General features: G+C 35.6%; 6 protein-coding genes across 6 annotated transcripts in view; 1 reads left to right on the top strand and 5 right to left on the bottom strand.

Annotated features, from left to right (window-relative positions):
- LOC104756849 (protein FEZ) overlaps positions 1 to 1,780 on the bottom strand; it is a 3,031-nt gene extending 1,251 nt beyond the window's left edge. The window contains exons 1-3 of the mRNA XM_010479503.2: positions 1,527 to 1,780; positions 1,113 to 1,417; positions 166 to 557 (exon numbers count right to left, since the gene is read on the bottom strand). Of these exons, the coding sequence (XP_010477805.1) occupies positions 166 to 557; positions 1,113 to 1,417; positions 1,527 to 1,713 (884 nt within the window). The 5' untranslated portion in view covers positions 1,714 to 1,780. The remainder of the gene's footprint in view (positions 1 to 165; positions 558 to 1,112; positions 1,418 to 1,526) is intronic.
- Positions 8,554 to 11,959, top strand: LOC104756848 (probable methyltransferase PMT2). The gene is made up of 7 exons (XM_010479502.2): positions 8,554 to 9,000; positions 9,433 to 10,090; positions 10,175 to 10,385; positions 10,484 to 10,778; positions 10,864 to 11,253; positions 11,354 to 11,431; positions 11,514 to 11,959. The coding sequence occupies exons 2-7, from the start codon at positions 9,440 to 9,442 to the stop codon at positions 11,737 to 11,739; spliced, it is 1,851 nt and encodes a 616-aa protein (XP_010477804.1). The 5' UTR covers positions 8,554 to 9,000; positions 9,433 to 9,439; the 3' UTR covers positions 11,740 to 11,959.
- Positions 12,155 to 12,595, bottom strand: LOC109129885 (sphinganine C4-monooxygenase 1-like). The gene has a single exon (XM_019238900.1). The coding sequence runs from the start codon at positions 12,593 to 12,595 to the stop codon at positions 12,155 to 12,157; it is 441 nt and encodes a 146-aa protein (XP_019094445.1).
- LOC104756847 (sphinganine C4-monooxygenase 1-like) lies at positions 12,846 to 14,811 on the bottom strand. Its single transcript, XM_010479500.2, has 2 exons — positions 14,382 to 14,811; positions 12,846 to 13,680 (listed from the first exon to the last, which is right to left on the bottom strand). The coding sequence occupies exons 1-2, from the start codon at positions 14,601 to 14,603 to the stop codon at positions 13,129 to 13,131; spliced, it is 774 nt and encodes a 257-aa protein (XP_010477802.1). The 5' UTR covers positions 14,604 to 14,811; the 3' UTR covers positions 12,846 to 13,128.
- LOC104756846 (origin of replication complex subunit 6-like) lies at positions 15,248 to 17,378 on the bottom strand. Its single transcript, XM_010479499.1, has 10 exons — positions 17,038 to 17,378; positions 16,889 to 16,935; positions 16,676 to 16,780; positions 16,490 to 16,570; positions 16,294 to 16,405; positions 16,143 to 16,205; positions 15,959 to 16,046; positions 15,755 to 15,819; positions 15,522 to 15,618; positions 15,248 to 15,419 (listed from the first exon to the last, which is right to left on the bottom strand). Exons 1-10 carry the CDS (start codon positions 17,155 to 17,157, stop codon positions 15,343 to 15,345), a joined length of 855 nt encoding a protein of 284 aa, XP_010477801.1. The 5' UTR covers positions 17,158 to 17,378; the 3' UTR covers positions 15,248 to 15,342.
- Positions 17,462 to 20,389, bottom strand: LOC104756845 (cullin-3A). Its single transcript, XM_010479498.2, has 3 exons — positions 20,141 to 20,389; positions 19,837 to 20,019; positions 17,462 to 19,677 (listed from the first exon to the last, which is right to left on the bottom strand). The coding sequence occupies exons 2-3, from the start codon at positions 19,995 to 19,997 to the stop codon at positions 17,640 to 17,642; spliced, it is 2,199 nt and encodes a 732-aa protein (XP_010477800.1). The 5' UTR covers positions 19,998 to 20,019; positions 20,141 to 20,389; the 3' UTR covers positions 17,462 to 17,639.

Here is a 22,109-nt window from a genome sequence, read left to right as displayed (position 1 = left end):
CCTTCGAATCCTTTCTCTTGGTACTCCTGTGGTAGGCTTACAAGAGCAGGACACTCCTCTTGGGCCAACACCGCGCTGAGGTCGATATGGTTTGTGTATTCTCCCATTCCCAAGTAGGTCGAATCTGAGGACGTGTTTAGTAGAAACGATGGGATTTCGTTGGACAAGGTAGGCCTAGGAAACTGAGGTTGTGTTTCTTGTGTAGAAAGAAAGAGATTTGTGAGGTATTGTTGTTCTAAACATGACACCGGAGTGAAAACATTGAGTGGTTTGTCATAAGATGTCAAATCCAAGTAAGAGAAGGGACTTATAGTGGCAACGGTAGGAGTTGTACTATTACTAGTTTTGGGAGTGTTCATATTCTCATGGTGGAACTGGTAGTGAGAGCTAGTTTTGAGGATCTTGTCTGAAGAAAAATGGTATGTGTTTGATGGCTTTTGGTCGGACATTGTGTCGGTACTTGTTTCTGGTGGTAACGAGGAAACAAAGGAGTGAGAGAGAGCTCTTAGGGTCGTTGTGTTGGTCTTTTTGAAGATTCTGCATATAGCCCATGAATCCTGCAGTAATCCACATTTACAATGTCAAATGAGTGTGTGTAATCTATAACAAAATAGAAATCCAATAATCCCAAAAATTAATATTTCCAGTCTTGTTTATTTATTTTATGTTTTGAGAAATATTTGATTAAAAAATAACTATTTTTATATTTTTTTGAAAATAGTACGGAGAAAGAATCAAACACAATAATTTAAGATTTAAGCTACATTATAATCAAAGGGAAAAAAATCATTAAAAATGCTTATATTATGTTTGGTCAAAAGTGTCTTAGCTTCTACCGAAAACTTAATAATTTATTTTGCTTCAACTTATGATAGAGATATATCAAAAACTTGTATGCATTATATAGATAGATAGTTCAACTCACTAGTTAACAAAATAAGTGCACTAAGTTCGAGATATATACACATAAAAAAATATTCTCAAAAACTTCAAACCAAATCTTGCGATCATAATAACTAATATCAACCTAAGTCATCCGGATTACTTTCAATCCTATTTTTCTTGTAGGTAAACTATATCTAGACAAATTACTGAGCTAATAGTAAACTTACGTTGGGAGAGACAGGAGAGTCGAAGAATCTCTTAGAAGGAGGAGATGGTTCGGAGAGAGAAGGCAAACGAAACTCATGCATCATCCAATCAGTCTTAACTCCTTTCGCAGCTCTTCCTTTGTAGAACACTAAAGACTTCTTTAAACCTATGCATTTGTTTCCCTCCGATGAGTATATTGGCCGGTCCGTTCCCGTGGCTTTCCAGAAACCAGCTCCAGTCACTCGGTTTGGCCTCGAGCTGTTCCGATACTTCCTGTCCCTCGGACAATAAAAATACCATTCTTTTTCACCCGTCATCGCAAACTCTACAATATTTTAACAAATAACAACAGTAAAAAACAAACTTGTTTAGACTTTATTTGCTTATATGAAACCTCATAACATGATAAATAAAAGTACGAAAATCATATATACTTGGAAGATCCCAGGGGTCGTATTTGTAGATATCGAGTTGTCTTATGAGCTCGATGGAGAGAGGATTGTGTTGAACCTTCCGCTTCAAGTAGAAGCTTACGAGCTCTTCGTCGGTTGGATGAAACCTAAATCCAGGCAACAGTACTTCCTCCATTTTCTGATCTCCATCATCGTTTCTCTCTCCCATTTTCTCTAAAACCCTATAAAAAACAAAAGAGTTGAAAGAGAGAAACCCTAAGTGGAGCAAGAGCTAGTGAGTTTGGTAGAGAAAAGTGGAAGTGAAGTAAGTGAAGTGGTTTAGCTTAAGTTGAAATCAATATATGCTTCCTTGCGAGGGGTCTGAACCCGAAGGATCAGCCGCCATTTCAGCTGAGTTTTTTAAATTTTCATTTTCTTTTTGAATTAATTTCCCAAGAAAGTTTGTTTGAAGCTTTCTTCGGTTTTACTTATAAAACAATACATTTTAAAATTGGAGCTGAAAGAAAAGGTTATAAACACGAGGACAAGTTCAAAAGAAATTATGACTAAAAGCGTATACGACTACTACTACTAGTCTACTATACTATACAGTATAATATATCAAGTCTTTCGTATTTCTTCTAATCATGAACTATATAATTATATGTACATATATATCGATACTTTTTTCGTTTAAATGTATATATATCGATACTTATTATTGAAGAATCGTCGTTATTTCTAGATTCAGCGGATACGATACCGAAATGCACTATCATCATATCATGTACGCAGATATACACACGTGGACATGTGTGTATCGTGCCATATGGTGAACAACGAACAGAGACACACATTGATGTGCATGTATTACGTATTTTTGTGTGTGCTTGCTTGATCAATGCATGTATGTATAATCGTATATATTTGATCGATCAAGGACGAGACGCAAATTTATTAAAGACCAATTAAGAAGCGCTTTAACTTTTGTCGCTTTGGTTTGAAGTCTTTAATTAATAAAGGAAAACAAGGGCCGATCGAGGCCAGCTGCCACTACAAAAGATTCGAAATTAAATTCAATGGTCGTACTCATTAATATATTGCTAATCTATTTCCTTCAGGTTTCTAATTAAGATTAAACTACAAAATTTAAAATGTTTCTCAGAATCCAAGTTTCTTCTATTCCATTCCTCTTCACAGTTTCTATTCCCACTGACCAATGTCAGAAATTAGAAGGGCTTATGACCAATGGGGCCAATGACGTTAGTGTAGGTTACTATTTTATCCCTTAGATTGAACTGACGAAATGTCTGAAAGGATCTTGTTCACTTTGACCTTTTTGGTAATTCGGCGTTTCGGATTTTCCAACTAACAGTTGCAAGTTTGACTCATATTGGTCTTTTGTAGTTGGAGTTCAAATTTAGCTAACAATTTATTATTTGAGTCCATTTATTCTTTTATTTTAAGTACAAAAAGATACAAACGTACATGACAACTCTATCCGTTAGGCCAAATACTTGAAATTAGCATTGAGGTTAAGTTCTAATTGAATGTGAGCTTCAACTATGTGCCATCCCGTAATACTGTATACATAATATACAATCTTCTTATTCCAAAAGCTTCCATAAATATTATTACATATCCAATTATCCATGATCATAATTTCAATACAAACAACACAAAAGTACTTTATTTTATGATCAGCATAATCATGTAGTATTGCTTTTTATACTTTAACCTCTCAGCCGCATATATAGTATTCCCAGTTAAACCAACATGTACACACACACACACAAACGATATTTGAAAGGATCAAGTGTGGGTTTAGTTATGGACCCGATCAAGAGGTGATTTAGAGGTGGTCCAATATGGTTTTTGTTGGATTAGAAGGAGTTCAAGGAGTAGACAAATAATTTTCCAAGTGCGCTTGTTTTAGAGGCGAGGATTGTTCTCCAACCGAAGATTTATTGTACGAGATAAACGAAAGATCGACGGTGTTTTCAACTTAAGGGTGCGACGTTGCCCGGTTTGCATTGATGAAGATCATTGACTTGTAATAAGAGTTACCTTGGTCGGAAGACCATTTACTAGTACAACAGATTTGATGCTTTATCGATTATTAGTTTGACAAACAATTTTTTGTTTTAAAACCAATATCTTATAAATTATTTTTTATCATCTAGAGACATAAACTAAAAAGAATAATTTGAAAGAACTCATATTTGTTTGTGTTTTCTTTCGGTGAAGTAGAATTCATGAAACTAAATTTACACTAACCCCAAGATCTACATCTACTAATACTGGCAGTAAGATGTAAGTAACTGACCCTCTCAAAGTCTCAATCACATTTTTTGGTATAACCAAACCAAACAATAACTTTTTTTGGGGTATAATTGGCTATAACAATCACTTAAGTAATTTAAATTGCTACTAGAGCTGGATGGGTTAGGGGTCAAGTTTGTGTGGTTCAAAGTAACCACACGCGATACATGTATATGAAAATCAATTTTTATATATATTTGTGCTGCCTCGATATCAATTCCTCTTCAAGAAACGATAAACAAATCCCCATAGTAAAAATTAAACTTGAAGAAAGCTTTAGGAGTAATCTGAGTTCTGAACTGAAGTACAATAGTAGGTGAAAATAGGTTATAATATTACCGGGTACGTGGTTAACTAAATGAGTAAATAATCTAAAAATATGAACATTGACAAGAGAGGGGTGCGTGTAGCATTTATAAGGCAAAAGTCAAATTTACTCGACTTTCTTGTCATTTTTTGTGGGGTTTTTAAATAACGAATACCAAAGTATGGAATTTCACAACGTTTTCTTGCTTTTAGTAAAATCTAGTTGAAAGTTTAAACTTCTATCCAAAAAAACTTTCTTTAATCACCTTCGTGTATGTATCTACAAGTACCATCAATTTGATTAACTAGTAGTAATTATTTACTACACCGTCAAATAGTAATTTATCGGTTCTCGAAATTGGTAATATTATAAAAAACCATACTAGTAGCTAAGTGACAAGGCAAATGGAATTCTATGAAATTGATGTTGATTACCTGGCATCGATTTATTAATGTCGTTTTCATTCAAATGATGGTCGATAAATTCTATCAAAACCTATTCGGTTGTATAAGTGAATGTTTAGTTGAGAAAATTAGATATATATAGTATAATTCTTTGAGAGACTTCGACAAAAAAGAATATATGAAATATTATAGCTGTTTAACATCTAAGTGTCAAACATAAACTTCCACTATTGTATTGTTTAATGCAATATCTAACATATTATAGTTTTTAGTTTCCAATTTTGGAATGCTACGTCTTGTTTGTATAGTGGCGGGCTATTGGAATTTGAAGTATTAGTTCAAAATCACCGTTTTATAATAATTATTTAATTTCTCGTTGATATATTAACCTTACCTTTATATCCCATTAACTTGTGATATTTATAGGTTATTTTTATAAATGTCTACTAACGATCGACTTCAACAAACACATCTATACGGCAAACAAAATTACTAATATAGGACTTGCCTACAATTTCTTTTTACCTCAACAAACTAAGGGCATGAACAAGCCAAGTGATGGAAAAAAAAAAGTAAAAATCTAACGTGGAAAACTGGAAAAATAGAATGTAAGTTGATGGTCCAGCTTCACCTGAGTTTAATTTTGGTACCGACTTCAAAATCAGATCGCACTATAGGCAAAAAGTCTAAAGGCATAGCTAGGGGGGATACGTCAAACCCAATGAAATTCCAAAAAGCCAAGTTTCCTCGGTTTATACCCATTTTGTCTATCTTCTGGTTTTGACTCTTTTGGGTTTTTACTTCCCAAGCGTGTGCACTTGAGATTAGAGCTCTATATATATAACAAAATACATGGTTGATTTAATTTTATGTGGTTCACAGTACATTATATAATAAATGTGAAAATATTATTAGTCAAAACTTCAAAGTCTTCAAGCCCAAGCATCCATACCTCTGTCTTCGTGAACATAATTAACCCTCTTTACCACAGTTAATCATGTCCCTCACCTTCGAAATTTTTTTTATTTGACCAAACTCGCTTCCCTTGTTACTGCATTTTTTTTATAATACTAGTATCTCTAATTCATTGTTTCACTAAATAGTTATTACTTCTTACTAACAGGTACATATATACTAGAACCTAGGTTAAACATCTTGCAATAATTAATTAAAAGTTTGAATTGATGCTGGCTATTGCATAAAACCAATGTTTGGTTTATCATTCGTAAACAAGTCATAACAATGTACAAAGAACAATTTCCTATCTTTTTATGTCGATATTAAAAAAAAAAGATACCATATATGTATGGCGATTATTCTCTGTTCGCAGTATACTATGATGTACACAAACTACCAAACGGACCAACCCTCGGCAATGTCCAAAGTAACTTCAATTTTCAAGTGGTTAATTATATTTCATTAATTTCATCATATATCAAGTACAATTCCCTTGTTAAGAAAACCATTGTATAAATTGTATGGTTGCATTGCATCAGCATCCACTTCTTTTTCCTTTACGACGTTTTCACACGATAACATCATACCGACTGTGTGCAATCTCTTGGGCATAGAAGGTGTGAGTTCATAAGTCTTGGTATTGGGCCTTCATTTGGTTAATGAGATGGGCTAATCAGTAAACGATAAACATTATTGCCATCGACTTGATATCGTTTTTATGTTTGGTAATTTCTCTCAAAAGCTGTATGAAAAAAGAGTTTACTACTTGGCCGACAAAGAAAAAAATGTTTTCCACAGGTGTAGTAGGGCCGTAGGCTAACACTTAATTATGGAGTTTAGTTTTGCCTTAGCAACTTATCAACGGGTATGACTTTTGTTGTTGTTTAACGGAGTGGAGTGAGTGGGTCTATCATTATTGCTCATGATCATTAGTCATCCATTTAGTGTATACAAGACGAGACGAGTCTGATGAATACATTTCCTAACCAATGGCATATTTAAAAAGACACTCATAAGAGCTTATAACAGACAGATTAATATCTATACAGTATTGTATCACGTGTGACGTTTTGCATATGAAGTGAATTTTGTGAAACTCATAATGTTTATAAGTATATGAATATTCTGCTTATTCTCTAAATTTCCGATAATTATGTGTTGAAGATTGATTAGGAAGCTAGTGTGTAGAACTAAATTTAAGTTAATCATATCACTACAAAAAAAAAAGACACAATAAACATGGTAACTCAGGTTATTTCAAATGTGAGATTCGTAATATGATTCAACCTGCAACAATATTTGGCGCAATCAACTTGATCCAATCTCATACTAAAAAAAAAAACAAAATTCATCCAGTTGACAGAAACAACTTTTGTAGGAATGTATATATTGACAATAAAACAAAAACTGATAGTAACGTGCCATGTCTAACGACTAACAACTCTGATGTACACTTTTGGTTGATGCATGATCCAGATCAGATTTGGATTGAACATAATTTAAATCTAGAGTTATTTATTTTATTCTTAAACCCATTACTGTGATATGAAACTCCCTGACATCGATCCCACAAAAATGTGTATTAAATTCAAAAAAAATCAACATTCATTTACGTTGTGTTTGTAATTGGTATTCGGATCGTCACCACACAACTTCTTTTATTGGGTCTGAATCTGAATCTGAACTATGTAAGAAACATAATTAGCTATTTTGATGGATAATTAAAACTCTTTCTTACGAGGGACTGAAGTAGGTGACCTACACCCGTCTTTTTTCGTTATTTTCTTATCAACAACGTTTTTGATTACAGCCTTACAGGTCGTGGGTTTGAATTAATTAGGTCTTATGAAATTTTGGAGCACTCAACCACCACTCCACAATACTTTTAAGTCGGTGACTCGCAAGAAGATATAGTGGGTCGTCTGACCCAATTTGAAGATTGGAGTATTTTGTTTTCTATTGGGAGTCAAACATAAATGATCATTGAATAGAAGAAACCAAAACATAAATAAATGTCAATACAGTATTTAATAAATTTAGATGCACGTATCCCATTATTCTAAGAAATAGCTTACAATAAATTCTAGTATAAGTTGCCCAAACATTCATATATTACTATAAACATTTTTAGCATTAGCATAAGTACAAAAAAGTGATAATTAAGAAGAGAAAAGAAACATTGTATAATTTATACATTCGTTCATAAAAGATCCAAAACCTTTCATTGTCATTGATCTAGTTTTTGATGATGAATTTAGTAAACAATAACTAACTATCCATACTAAATAAAGAACATAATTATCCATTTATAAACATTAAACCATACATACTAACGAAGAAAACAAAATAATTAAATTGATAAATGGACAAATGGATAATTAATTTACATAGCATAATTATCAAAGAACCGTCCTGAGATTTTTATATACAGCCGTTGGATCCAAAAACACTAATCATCAGCGGCCGTAGGATTTACTACTACGCGCTTTCTATAAGAAAATGGTGGCCCCATGTTCAGACTTGAGAGGTATGTTCTTCCCTCCCTACTCTCTCCCCCAATCCATTTTAATTCATATTTTCACACTACTATATCACTTTTTATAATCTCGGTGTTAATCATATTTAATTCTTGTAATTGTTTTTTATAAAGTCACTATTTGACAACAGAACTCTCTTAATTTTATCCTCTATTTTTTTTTCTTTCTCTTCCCAATTGCTGCATTTTTTTTTTAATTCATTATGGATGAAATAAATCTTATACTTCACTTAATTTATCTTCTATTGATTTTTTAAAAATATCATTATGGATGAAACAAAAACCTATATAAAAAAACAGTTTGAGTAAAGTGAAAAAATTAAAATAAAAAAGCAGTGTAAAACAATATAATTGTAATTGTAATCAATTAAAGTAAAGAGATTTCAGCTTTTCTTTTCATTCCTTTTCTTCCTGTCACTTATTTTTTTTTCTCACATTATCAGCTTTTATTTCTTTATTTCCTAAGTACTGTATATAGCTTTTTTTTTAAATTTCATTTTATCTTATTTTCCTCAAATTTCATACCTTTTTTTTTTTTATGATCATTTCCGCCGATTTTAGGTTAAATGTTTTTTCTTTTTTTCTTTTGTAAAAATACTTAAAACGTCGATTGAATCTAACACAAAGTTCTGCTCTTCTCCTCTCTCTCTCTCAATCTAATCTCAATGGCTCTGTTTTAAAAATAAAGGGCAAAATATAATTTTTCTCTCCTCAAATAAACAAAGTCGCCAGCTTTATCTCTCTCTCTTCCATGGCTAGATGATGACGATTCAGATTCACATAAACTAAAAACTAGGGTTCCCTCCCCCCACAATTTGCCTTACACGTTTCCATCATCAAATCTCTTCCTTCCTTTCTCCGTCATCATCATCAATCATCAATCATCATCTTCCCCACCGACAACAATCTCGGACTTTGTGGATTTTTATTGACTTCTGTGATACAACCAATTGTTTTCACTCTGGATCTCCCAGATTCCTTCTAACCTCTGTATGTTCTCTCTGCTTTCTCCTCCTTTCCGACATATCTATCTATGTTTTTCCCAGATCGACCTTACCCTTTGTGTTTTGTCTTTTTTTTTCAATATCTGTTTTGTTTCTGTTTTAGTGATTATAGAGACTAGTGTTTCTGTAGCTTCTTGTTAGATCTCTTTTAAGGCTTTCGTTATTCTTACGGATCTTTGTTTTTATTTACGTTTTTTTAGTTCTTTTTTTTATTGCTTCTCTCTGAAGACAGCATAAAGTTATAGTCTTTACGAACGTGAAAGAGCATAGCACACACATGTCTAGTTTTAATAGATGAGATTCCTCTGTTGTTGGTTGTTATGTTTCTAAAGCTTCAAACTTTGAGGCTTCTTCTGATCTGTTTCCTTTTTTTTTACTCTTGTTTTATCTGATTTGGAGCTGATCTGTGTTTATGTAGATCAATCATGGCGATGAAGTCTAGTTCTGCTGATGGTAAAACCAGAAGCTCTGTTCAGATCTTCATTGTGTTTAGTTTATGTTGCTTCTTCTACATTCTGGGAGCATGGCAACGTAGCGGGTTTGGTAAAGGAGACAGTATCGCTCTTGAGATGACAAACAGTGGTGCTGACTGCAACATTGTTCCGAGCTTGAACTTCGAGACTCATCACGCAGGGGAGTCAAGTATTGTTGGTGCTTCTGAAGCAGCAAAGGTCAAGGCTTTCGAACCGTGCGATGCTCGTTACACGGATTACACTCCATGTCAAGATCAGAGACGCGCCATGACTTTCCCGAGAGATAGTATGATTTACAGAGAGAGACATTGCGCTCCTGAGAAGGAGAAACTTCACTGTCTTATACCAGCTCCTAAAGGATATGTTACACCTTTCTCTTGGCCTAAGAGTCGAGATTATGTGCCTTATGCTAATGCACCGTATAAAGCATTGACTGTTGAGAAGGCTATTCAGAATTGGATTCAGTATGAGGGTGAAGTTTTTAGATTCCCTGGTGGTGGAACTCAGTTCCCTCAAGGTGCTGATAAGTATATTGATCAGCTTGCTTCGGTTATACCTATGGAGAACGGAACTGTTAGGACTGCTTTGGACACTGGTTGTGGGGTAATGTCTTTATGTTTTGATTGTCTTGTTTAAATCTTCTGAAGTTTGATTTTCTTCACTAACTAAACTGAAACGTTTTGTTAGGTTGCAAGTTGGGGAGCATACTTATGGAGCAGAAATGTACGTGCGATGTCTTTTGCACCAAGAGATTCACACGAGGCTCAGGTCCAATTTGCTCTCGAGAGAGGTGTTCCTGCTGTTATTGGTGTTCTTGGTACCATAAAGTTGCCATACCCAACACGGGCTTTTGACATGGCTCATTGCTCTCGGTGTTTGATTCCATGGGGAGCAAATGGTTAGAACCGTTTCTGATCTTATTATACCAATTTGACTTTCACTTTGTATGAAAAATATATCAGTTAGTTACAATGGTGGTTTTGTGTGTTTTAACAGATGGGATGTATTTGATGGAAGTGGACCGTGTGCTTAGACCCGGTGGCTACTGGATTCTATCTGGTCCTCCAATCAACTGGAAAGTCAACTACAAGGCATGGCAACGTCCCAAGGAGGACCTTCAAGAGGAACAAAGAAAGATTGAGGAAGCTGCTAAACTTCTTTGTTGGGAGAAGAAGTATGAACATGGTGAGATCGCAATCTGGCAGAAGAGAGTCAATGATGAGGCATGCCGATCAAGACAAGATGACCCTAGAGCCAATTTCTGCAAAACCGATGATAGTGATGATGTCTGGTAAGTATTCATTTGTTATATAATAAGATCATTTACTTTTCTTGTTAGAGACAACTGCATCAAGTTTAATTGTTTTTGGCTCTAGGTACAAGAAAATGGAGGCATGTATTACGCCGTATCCGGAGACAAGTAGCTCAGATGAAGTAGCTGGTGGTGAGCTTCAGGTTTTCCCAGATAGGCTCAACGCAGTGCCGCCAAGGATCTCTAGTGGTTCCATCTCTGGTGTTACTGTTGATGCCTATGAAGACGATAACCGACAGTGGAAAAAACATGTGAAAGCATACAAGAGAATCAACAGTCTACTTGATACTGGAAGGTACCGTAACATCATGGACATGAACGCAGGGTTTGGTGGATTTGCTGCTGCTCTTGAGTCCCAAAAGCTTTGGGTTATGAATGTTGTTCCAACCATTGCCGAAAAGAATAGACTTGGAGTTGTATATGAACGTGGACTCATTGGTATCTTCCACGACTGGTAAGTTAAAAACTAATACCTTCTTCTTCTCACACAACTTCCTAAGTTTTTTTATTGTTTCTGGTTTGAGAGACTCTATTCTGGTGTACATGGTTTTCAGGTGTGAGGCTTTCTCTACATACCCAAGAACATATGACCTAATCCACGCAAACCACCTCTTCAGTCTGTACAAGAACAAGTATGTATATATATCTGTTTTATTCAATGACTCGTAACAACAATTTTCAGGACGCTAAATGTATGAATCTGAAACTCTTTAGGTGCAATGCTGATGACATTCTTCTGGAGATGGATCGAATTCTCCGACCGGAAGGAGCAGTTATAATCCGGGACGATGTTGACACATTGATCAAGGTGAAGAGAATCATCTCTGGAATGAGATGGGATGCGAAGCTGGTTGATCATGAGGATGGTCCTTTAGTTCCTGAGAAGGTTTTGATTGCTGTGAAGCAGTACTGGGTCACCAACTCCACCTCGTCTCACTGAAGCTTCTTTCATTCCGAGGTGACCTGACATTTTGATCAAATGGTAGAGCTTTCTCTCCCTAGGGAGAGAGCTACAGTCTTGTCTTAAAACACACTTTTATTGAGTATCTATTTATTAATGTTATAGTTTATATTTCTTTCCCAATCCAAAAGCTTGGAACTTGTGGTGTATCATTGAATTCTCAACTTAATAGTTTTTTGCATAAGCCAACTCTGTTTCATTCTCTTCTTACAAAGTCAAATATAAATAATCAACACATATGTTTATAGTACACCACAACGTGTATTGGTGTAGTGTAATATATACAAATCTCAAACCCAAGGTTAATGTAGCTCTAGAGAGAAGCAAATCAGCTCCTCCTCTGATTACAAAGTAAGTCTCTAGGTGTTCCAAAAGCTCAGGCTCTCAACTCAAATCAGTCTTTAACTTGTTTAGTTGGACGAGCTTCAAATCCGCCATCTTTCCGTTTCTCAAGTGAGTAAGGCATGTAAGTACCGAGAATCCGATCCCACATGACAAAGAAAGGCTGAGAGAAGTTGAATTTGCTTCCATAAAGCTGATGATGCACATCATGATACGCAGTGTTGTTCTTGAAAAACATATGGAAGAGGTTCCCGGGGAGGCAGAGTCCGCAATGGTCATCCACGGTTTTGATAGTAGCAAAGGAGAAGAAGAAGATTGAAGTTCTTGGAGACATACCCGAGATGAGAAAAGATAAAGCGCCACCAACTGTATCGAGANTCTTTAGGTGCAATGCTGATGACATTCTTCTGGAGATGGATCGAATTCTCCGACCAGAAGGAGCAGTTATAATCCGGGACGATGTTGACACATTGATCAAGGTGAAGAGAATCATCTCTGGAATGAGATGGGATGCGAAGCTGGTTGATCATGAGGATGGTCCTTTAGTTCCTGAGAAGGTTTTGATTGCTGTGAAGCAGTACTGGGTCACCAACTCCACCTCGTCTCACTGAAGCTTCTTTCATTCCGAGGTGACCTGACATTTTGATCAAATGGTAGAGCTTTCTCTCCCTAGGGAGAGAGCTACAGTCTTGTCTTAAAACACACTTTTATTGAGTATCTATTTATTAATGTTATAGTTTATATTTCTTTCCCAATCCAAAAGCTTGGAACTTGTGGTGTATCATTGAATTCTCAACTTAATAGTTTTTTGCATAAGCCAACTCTGTTTCATTCTCTTCTTACAAAGTCAAATATAAATAATCAACACATATGTTTATAGTACACCACAACGTGTATTGGTGTAGTGTAATATATACAAATCTCAAACCCAAGGTTAATGTAGCTCTAGAGAGAAGCAAATCAGCTCCTCCTCTGATTACAAAGTAAGTCTCTAGGTGTTCCAAAAGCTCAGGCTCTCAACTCAAATCAGTCTTGAACTTGTTTAGTTGGACGAGCTTCAAATCCGCCATCTTTCCGTTTCTCAAGTGAGTAAGGCATGTAAGTACCGAGAATCCGATCCCACATGACAAAGAAAGGCTGAGAGAAGTTGAATTTGCTTCCATAAAGCTGATGATGCACATCATGATACGCAGTGTTGTTCTTGAAAAACATATGGAAGAGGTTCCCGGGGAGGCAGAGTCCGCAATGGTCATCCACGGTTTTGATAGTAGCAAAGGAGAAGAAGAAGATTGAAGTTCTTGGAGACATACCCGAGATGAGAAAAGATAAAGCGCCACCAACTGTATCGAGAATAAGTCCTTCTACTGGATGATTGTATAGAGCTCCATAGGCATAGGGAACAACAAGCCTATGGTGCTGAGAGTGGATATGTTTGTATAAGAACTTGTTGTGATGCATATACCTATGCATGAAGTATTGCCATGTGTCAAGGACTAACATGGCGGTTACACACTGGCTAGCTAGAACCAATAGAGAAAATTGTTTCGTCTTGCTGGAATCAGCATCACTTCCTGTCACCTGCAGATGAGATACAACATAATCAAAAAAAGGTTTACTCCCAGAAAAGAGAAGAAATAACTGTAGACTCGAAGATATAGAACATGTAGAAACACCGTGAAAAAGTTCATCCTAACATACAGCTAACATACAGAGTTCAAGAGAAGTGATTGACTAATACAGTCATAGCTTCAGAAATAGAGAACATGTCCAAGCCATAAGCATGAAACTTCTGTGAGAAAAAATTGCTTCAATCATCAAATGGTTTAGCAAACACAGTGAAAAAGATTCTACCATAAAGGGGTCCAGAGATTTGATTGTACGAAAGAAATTGAATCTATCAAAAACATTGAGTAAAAGAATATGATCTATGAGACACACGTTGTGTACAATCAACAACCAAAGACGCTCACAAGAGCCGGTGAACATTTCCTGTGATGTTTTCTTATAAACACCATCCAGAAGAAGATGAAGGTAAAACAAGAATTCTACACAACGGGACAATCAAATCATTGAACAACCAATGCCAGGCCCAGAACAAGATTAAGATCATTCCTTTACATCTCAAACAAACACCAAACTATCCTTTTCTAATTCCAATCTCATAAAGGTATCAGAGATAGATCAATTACAACATTTGAGCTCAGTAAGAGAACAGAACAGCCATAACTCCAATTCAACAAGTATACATCATAATGTTAAAATGGGTATGGCAGCTTTACCGTGAACAAAAGGATAGCGACGATGGCTTGAATAAGCTGCTGGAGAAGAACACCTTTAACAACATTGGACTTGGAGACAAGATTCTTCTCGTCTTCATCAACCTTGGAATGTAATCTATAGCTCTCCAACGAAGAGAGCGATACATAAATCCCAGAGTAAACCCAATACACCACAATCGGAGCAAAAGCTCCTAGCAATTCGTCAGACAGAACAAAACCCATCTTCCTAATTCCACCTTCAGATCCTTTACAAACTTGTGGGAATCAGAGAAAATGAAACTGGAAAATGCGGAATTGGACGTAGAAACAAAAAAAAATTGGAAATTTGACAATTGGAGAAATGAAAGAGAGGACAATGGAGAAATAAGTAAATAGATATACTCGAAAAAAAAAAAGGTGAGGTTTTTAGGGTTTACAGTTTTTTTAATTTGCCAAATTAATCATCAATGGATATAATTTGGGGAAGAAAGAGAGAGAGACAGACAAGTAAACTAAAATAGCAAAAGCCTATCTTTGTCTACGTGGCACACGATGAAACGATCTAACTTAAGATAGATCTTTTTTTTGACCGTTCGATGGAGAAGCAAATATGTTCCTTTTATCGTGTTCGTTTAGTATACTTGATTATGTTCTTCCCGCGTTTTGTTATATTCGGTGTTTTCAAGTTGTACCATTAAACGACGACGTACTTGCTGGAGGTTTGGAAAAGAGATGTTTCGAGGACCAGTAAACCGAACCTAACCGATACTTTACCAATTGCTTTTACGAAAATTCATATACTCATCCAAATTATCAGTGGTTTTCTACACATTTTTGTGTAATTGTTTGCATAGAAAATCAATAAAATATGTATGGGGGGAAACATTTCTTTTCAAGAATTGTCATTCACACATACATTATTATTCCATGTGATGAAAACAACAATAATTGAAAAGGTTCCGAGTCTATATGTGTTGAAAGGTTATAGATCAACTGGCAACTCTTTTGACTCTGTCTTCTTTGGAAAATTGAGACTGGCCTGTATGACTCTCTTGGGTCCTGAAAGGAACACACAATATTCAGAAACATCAGCAACAAAGAAAACATATATATGAATCATTTCTTGGTTGGTGATAAATTCAATTTACAAAAGTTAAACACCTTTCTCTGGATTCTGCTTGATCGAATTGACGACTGTGGATTTCCAGTCCTCATACTTAGCCTCTTCCATCTTCTTATGTCTTTTGTAACATGACGACTGCAGAAGCAAATTAAATATAGTGTGAGTTGCAAAATAGTCAACAAGTTTGAGAACAAGTATGTGCATTTGATCCCTCACAAAGAGAGACTGATACTTCAGATTACAGGAAAGAAGCCAGTTGCCAAGAATATACCTCTTCATCAGATAAATATCCACCATCCTCTAGTCTCCTCTTTCTAGGTAACACATCAAGCAAGTCTGAGGAAAATTTTCCACATAATTACTTTTTGTGTCAAAGTAAGCCTTCACTGGATTGAACTAAAGCCATATGTCCAGACTAGTAGTGAAATGAAGATGAGAAGAATAGTTTTTTCCAAAGAGAACTGATTAACCGTACCTCGGTTTCCTTTGAGGTCCTTTGCATCTTTCTTTTCCTTTGAAATCCCAACACAATCAAAGCAAAGATCCGTCATGGAGGTTGAGACCTGTTTTAAAAAGCCATGTAGTTCTAAAGTTCAGTACTTGGGCAATCGGGTAATACACTAGAGAAATTAGCTGTGTCTCGATGATATAACACTTACGCAAGAGAACTCAGACTCTGATGTTCCACAAACCTCAATCAGCCTAAGCTTATCTACCTTGAGCTGCAAAATAGGTAACACAGAAAAGGTTCAAAATCTAAAGATACTCTAAACAATCCCTCAAAAAACGGAAAGAAATCAAAGTATTTACCTTCTGCTTCTTAGCACATAAATAAAAAGCAGCAGCTGTAAATACAGGTCTAGTAAAATCAGCATTTGCCCGTCTTGACGCTGGTAGTGATGAAAGAAACCGCTCCTTATACCTACAGATCCATATGAGGCATTTCAACAAACATATTCTAGGCAAAATCATTAAGCACACAATTAAACCGTAAAAGAGGGCTTACGAGGATAGAACATTTTGCACAGATTTGATTATCCTAACGCAACCAAACTGAACAGCCAATTCTCTTACATTAAGCTTAATCCTGAAACGCCACATTAAAATACACACACACATCAATCAATATAACTCCACCAACAACAACACATATTCATTAAACAAGTTGGACGACTTGAAAAAGGAAACTCACTTGATCCCAATAACGTTTTGAAGACTATTGAATGATCTAGAGTAAGCCTTTTCAGACATACCACTCAACTTAATCGCTGCTTGTCTATCGAATAGAATCTGCAATCTAACAAATTAGATTCGAATCGATTAAGTCAGATACTGCACAATTAATGATAACCCACTAATGCAAAACGAAATCGATAACACAATCAATTATGAGAAAAAAGTTTACCTAGAGGCGGCGATCTCCATACATATCACAGCTTTACAGATCTCACCCTGAATAGTAGATCAAAAACAATAACAAAAACTCCGAGTTCAACAAATAGGAGAACATCGTAAGGAATCAATAGTATTGGGATTCAGAATCGGATGACTTACAACGCCGATGATGGATGAATCGAACTGGGCATCACAAAGACGGCGGATCTCTGCAGCTTTTCTAATTAAAAGCTTGTTGTTATCCAGACCAAGTTTCTTAGCTATGTCGGAGATATCCATATCCTCTTTCAAAAAGTTTCCCAGCGATTGAATTAAGAGAGACAAAAGAATCAAAAGGCTCAGAGTGAGAGATATTTTCGAGAAATGTCGATGGAACTCACTGCCAATTAGGGACAAATGGAAAACGCTATTAAAGAAAACGTTGCCACCGTTTGGCTCCGAAACGGGGTTTGGCGGGATTTTTTAGGACTGATTGAAATTTTAGCCGCGAAGATTTTTTTTCGCTCTTAACCATTTTTGTAATAGGCCTGAACCCGGCCCATAACGTCTATGTAAATAAAAAAGTATCTGATCAAATACGAGATTTAAGGAAACAAAAGTATATTCCAGTAACGGTAGTAAACAACACAGTGTTGGTTCGTTCTTACCGACTACCGTACAGTCAAGAAGCTTTTACACCAAACAGATGAAACAAAGGGAGCAAAAAAACAAGCAGAAAGTAAAGACTTTTTCTGTTTTTTGGGTTGTGGTATTCAACTTATTTAGGCTAGATAGCGGTAAAGTTTCCGGTCTGTACTATCCCTTTCCAAGAAATCACGTTCAATGAGTGCCTCGATTCTCTTCTTTATCTCCGTTGGGTTAGCCAGGAACCGTGGCTGCAACTGTTTGGTTACCTCTGCGATTATGTTGTTGTGGTCTAGTATTTTCCTGGACTTCATGATCCTCACAATCGCTGCTTCGATCTGAGGTTTCCTGTCTTCTTCCACTCTCTGTCTTGTCTCTTGCTTCTCCGGTTCTGTCTCCTTCTGGGCCACTACGGTTCCTATCTTTACTTTGTAAAACTTGCTGGTGAATTTCTCGTTTACATAAAACGAATCCTCCTCTCCTATGTCCTTGCTCATGGGTTCTTTCTTTATGACGTTTTTGCCTTTTACACATGCCAGCGACTGCAAACAGCGTTTGAGATCTGATGCCGGGATTTCAGTAGCCTGTTCAATCTCTTTGTAGCTGAGACGATCAGCGTTATTGAACAACATGAGAACACACATCTGGAAAGTCGACACATTCAATTCATGTTTCTGACCCTTTCCAAAGACGGCTTTGATATCAGCTGTGCCCATGTTAGTTTGCCAGGTTAATCTTCTACCGGTATGGGTCCCAAGGTAGTAAGAACGGAACTTCTCACAGAGAACTGACACTTCAGCTGGGAGATTACAAGGTACTGCTGGCTGTGTTGGCCAAGAACCAGTTGTAAGAACCTGAACAATAAGTGTTGGTCCTTCTGAAAGCTCAGGGTGACTGCCATAAAACCCGCGCATTGTGTCTTCTGAAGTCTTCATGTCAGTGAACATGCCTTCCAATTTTGAAGTGAACTGATAGCCACATTCTGTCTTCAGTTTCACTATCAAACTTCTTTCTGCGTCATCCGACACAGTTTTGCCTGAGAGAAGCCTTTTAGCCAAATGCTGCTTGTAGTACTTCTCAAACACATCCTTCTCTTGTAAATAGCGGAACAGCATCATAACTTTATCGAGAATAACCTCCACATCCACATCGACGATACCCTTAATCCCTTTACGTAGCTTGTCATCAACAAACAGGGAGATGAACTCAGGAGAACGAGCATTCAAGTTGATGAAATACTCGAATGAAGAGTTTAGCGCGTTCTGAAATGTTTTATCATTGCCGAAAGCCGTGCTGATGACTTTGTCATATTTATCCCGCTCATCCAATAGTCGCTGAACAAATTCCACCGGGTCCTTTGACTTTTCCGGATCAGTAACCAGTTGCTTTCCCATCTCCCTAAGATGTGAAGTCATAACATCTCTGACGGTAAGAAGACCGTTGGTAACCCTGCGGAACAAGTTGTACATCCTACCCAAATCCTCATACTTGTCATGCAGAAGCATATAAACCAGACCTGAATTATCCATGTGAACGAGTCTCTGCATGTGGTTGGCAATCATCTCTTTCTCAACCACACTAGTAATCTTCTCTTCGCTCTTGGGATCCAAGTAGTGTCCTACCCTATCAATTTCTTCGGTCAGGCGTTTCTCAGCTTTCTTTAGATAATCCCCACAATCACAAGATTCAATAAACTCCTGAGACTCAACCTTATAAAACTCAGAAGAAGCATCCAAAAACGGCTTCTCAAAATCCTCCTGATACACAGATTCACCCAAGTCCATAAACATCTTAATCACATTCCTCATTAAACCCCTGTCTATGACTTCACCAGTTCGTTCCTTCTGCACTAAATCAAGAAGAGTGTTTAGAAGCCTCGTATGTATCTTAGTGAAATGCACAACGTTATCCCTCCACAAGCTAAGCCCCATGGGATGAACATGTGTCTTTTTGGTGCTCTCAATGTAAGTCCTATCCATGTACATGAGAATATCCCGAATCATCTCCAAGGCTTTGTTGTGCTCATTCCATTTCTTATTGAGCTCTTCAAGGAACGATCCTCCCTGAGCTGCCTCAATCAGCTTGGATTTTTCTTTGAGATGAGCAGTCATAGTAACAATAAACCCAGTGTAAAGCTTCTCACCAAACTTGTGCAGGACCATATTGTATGCGTTTCTGGAGCAAAAAGAATGAAACAAACATAACAAAATCATTCGCCTAGCTAAGGAAAATAAAACACGAAACCTAAGCTGAATCCCCAAGTAATTGAGATTCTAGAAAACATGACCACAACAAATTCGTGCAGGAATCAAGAGAGAGAGCAAAAGGAGAGACCTGTAAAGCTCTTCGAAACTGAGACCGCTAGCATCTTGATTGTAAATCTGATGGATCGCACGCTCAAGAATCTGCCAAGTTTTATCAGCGTATTTGGGATCTACAACGACTCGATGCTTAAACGCCTCTATCTGAAAATTCCTCTTCTTCTGATTACTCATCTTTTTTTGAAAACACCAAAACCTGAATCCCAAAGCAAATACCGACTCAAATCAATCTAAAATTCCAAGAAAAACAATAACGATAAATTGAAACGGAGAATTAATAAAAACAATAAGGTGGATCGAGGGAATCGGAGACTGACCGGAGAAAGAGGGATGATCGGATTAGGGTTTGGAATTGTATTCTTAGCTTCCGTGAACAGATTTGGGGGAAAGAGGGAGGATATAGAATAATAATTAAAAATTTGAAAAGGAGAAGAAGCTTATATAGCGTACGGGATATTTGCAGCGTCGGTGTGTAGATGATAGAGAGATATCAGAGAAAGAGATTTTGAAGGTGGAGGAGAGGTTCTTTTGAGAGAAGAGGAAGATGATGATTAAAAAAAAAAAATGGAAAAAAAAAAAAAGAAAAAAATGAACCCTCCGTCTCTGCTGGTGGTTTCGATACTACGAGTTAATTATTTTTTGGTATATTTTCGTCCTTTGGTATACCGGTTGAACGGTTCTATAATATTTTAGAATCCCAAAAATTTACTATTTTCGAAAAAATGTTATATTTAACATAACACATGTTTTTTTTTTTTTGACATTTTCCCCGAAAAAAATAAAACATTTTTGTGCAAAAGAAAAACTTCTATGGGTATGATTTTTTTGTTGTCTGCATCATTGTATTTTTTTTTAATCTTTTAACTAAAATTTATAATCATTATTTTACTATTACAAAAATAATTATTATACATAAAGGTAAAACCAGTAAAAAACCAGCAGATGGCCTTAGTGTCATTGTTTAAAAACTGAAAAAATAGTAAATTTATTTACAAAAGTAAGATCCTGGTCGAACGGCTTACATGCTTTTAAAGTGTGAAGATAATAAAATAATAATTCGAAATTATTTAAATTTTTGTTCTGCTCTAATAAACGGCTAAATAAATATGTCTGACGCTCCCCTTCTCTCTCTCTCGAATCTCGAATCTCGAATCTTGAAATTGTTCTTTAAACTATCATCTCTCTTTCTCGAATCTCGAATCTCGAAATTGTTCTTTAAACGAATCCCTCTATGAACAGATTAGTTCTAGTTTAAAAACATATATGTGCATCATTAGAACAAACTCGTTCTTTAGGTAAAAAATGTAGATTTGAGAAATTACAAGTGCACTCATCAACTAAATAAATTATAATTAAATTTGAGAAAGTACAATCATATACCAAAAAAAGTATAATTAAATTTGAAAATTTACATTCATCTACTCAATAAATTATAAACAAATACATCTACTCCACAAATTTGTTTGATTTAAAAATTATCATTAAATTTGAGAAAGTACACCCATCTACTAAATAAATCAATAGAACATGTAGAGTACATAATATACATACTATATTTTTTTTTAAACATATAAAAAAGGTAGAATGCATGCTCTAAACTTAACATGACAACTTTAATCGATCTAAAGATTAATCTATTCTCGACAAAATGACAAAACTTCCTTCACTTGTTAATGTATTTTTCTTTTTTTTCTGCTGAAAATTAGCTGAAATTTGATTTAATACTTTAATCTAGTTAAAATATATATTAGACATAATTGAAAATTTGATTTAAAATGTATCTATACTAGTATTTTTGCAGCCTTTGTTGCTCAAAAATATGTTTTTGAAAACATTTACTATTGAATGCCATTAAATGATTATATTCATATCCAAACAAGTTTAGCTAACTCTCTCTACTATCTTCATACCCAAACATAATTGAAATATCTATATATACATTTTTGGAGACATTTATGAAATAAATCTTGGAGTTGGAACTTATTTACAATCATGCAATTAACATTAATTTTACAATTATTTTTTTATTTTAAATAATATCAAATTTGGAATCTAACTTAAGAAGATTTTCTCCTATTAAAATTTCCAAAAGTATCGGATCAACACCCATTAGCATTAAATATTTTATTTTAATTAATCCATTCTCTAAAAAACTGTTGATAATCACTTATTTTCATGTGTTTGAAAGCCAAGTGATTAAACTGTTGATAACAACTTTAATTTTTTAAAAAATTTGGGGCCCAAACTGACAAAAATTGTTAAAAAAATTTTACTTCTTCACCAAAG

This window comes from Camelina sativa, chromosome 17, assembly GCF_000633955.1.
Source record: "Camelina sativa cultivar DH55 chromosome 17, Cs, whole genome shotgun sequence".
In the NCBI taxonomy this organism is placed as follows: Eukaryota; Viridiplantae; Streptophyta; class Magnoliopsida; order Brassicales; family Brassicaceae; genus Camelina; species Camelina sativa.
Note: the sequence above shows the minus strand (reverse complement) of the source record. Positions and strands in the feature narration are given on the sequence as shown.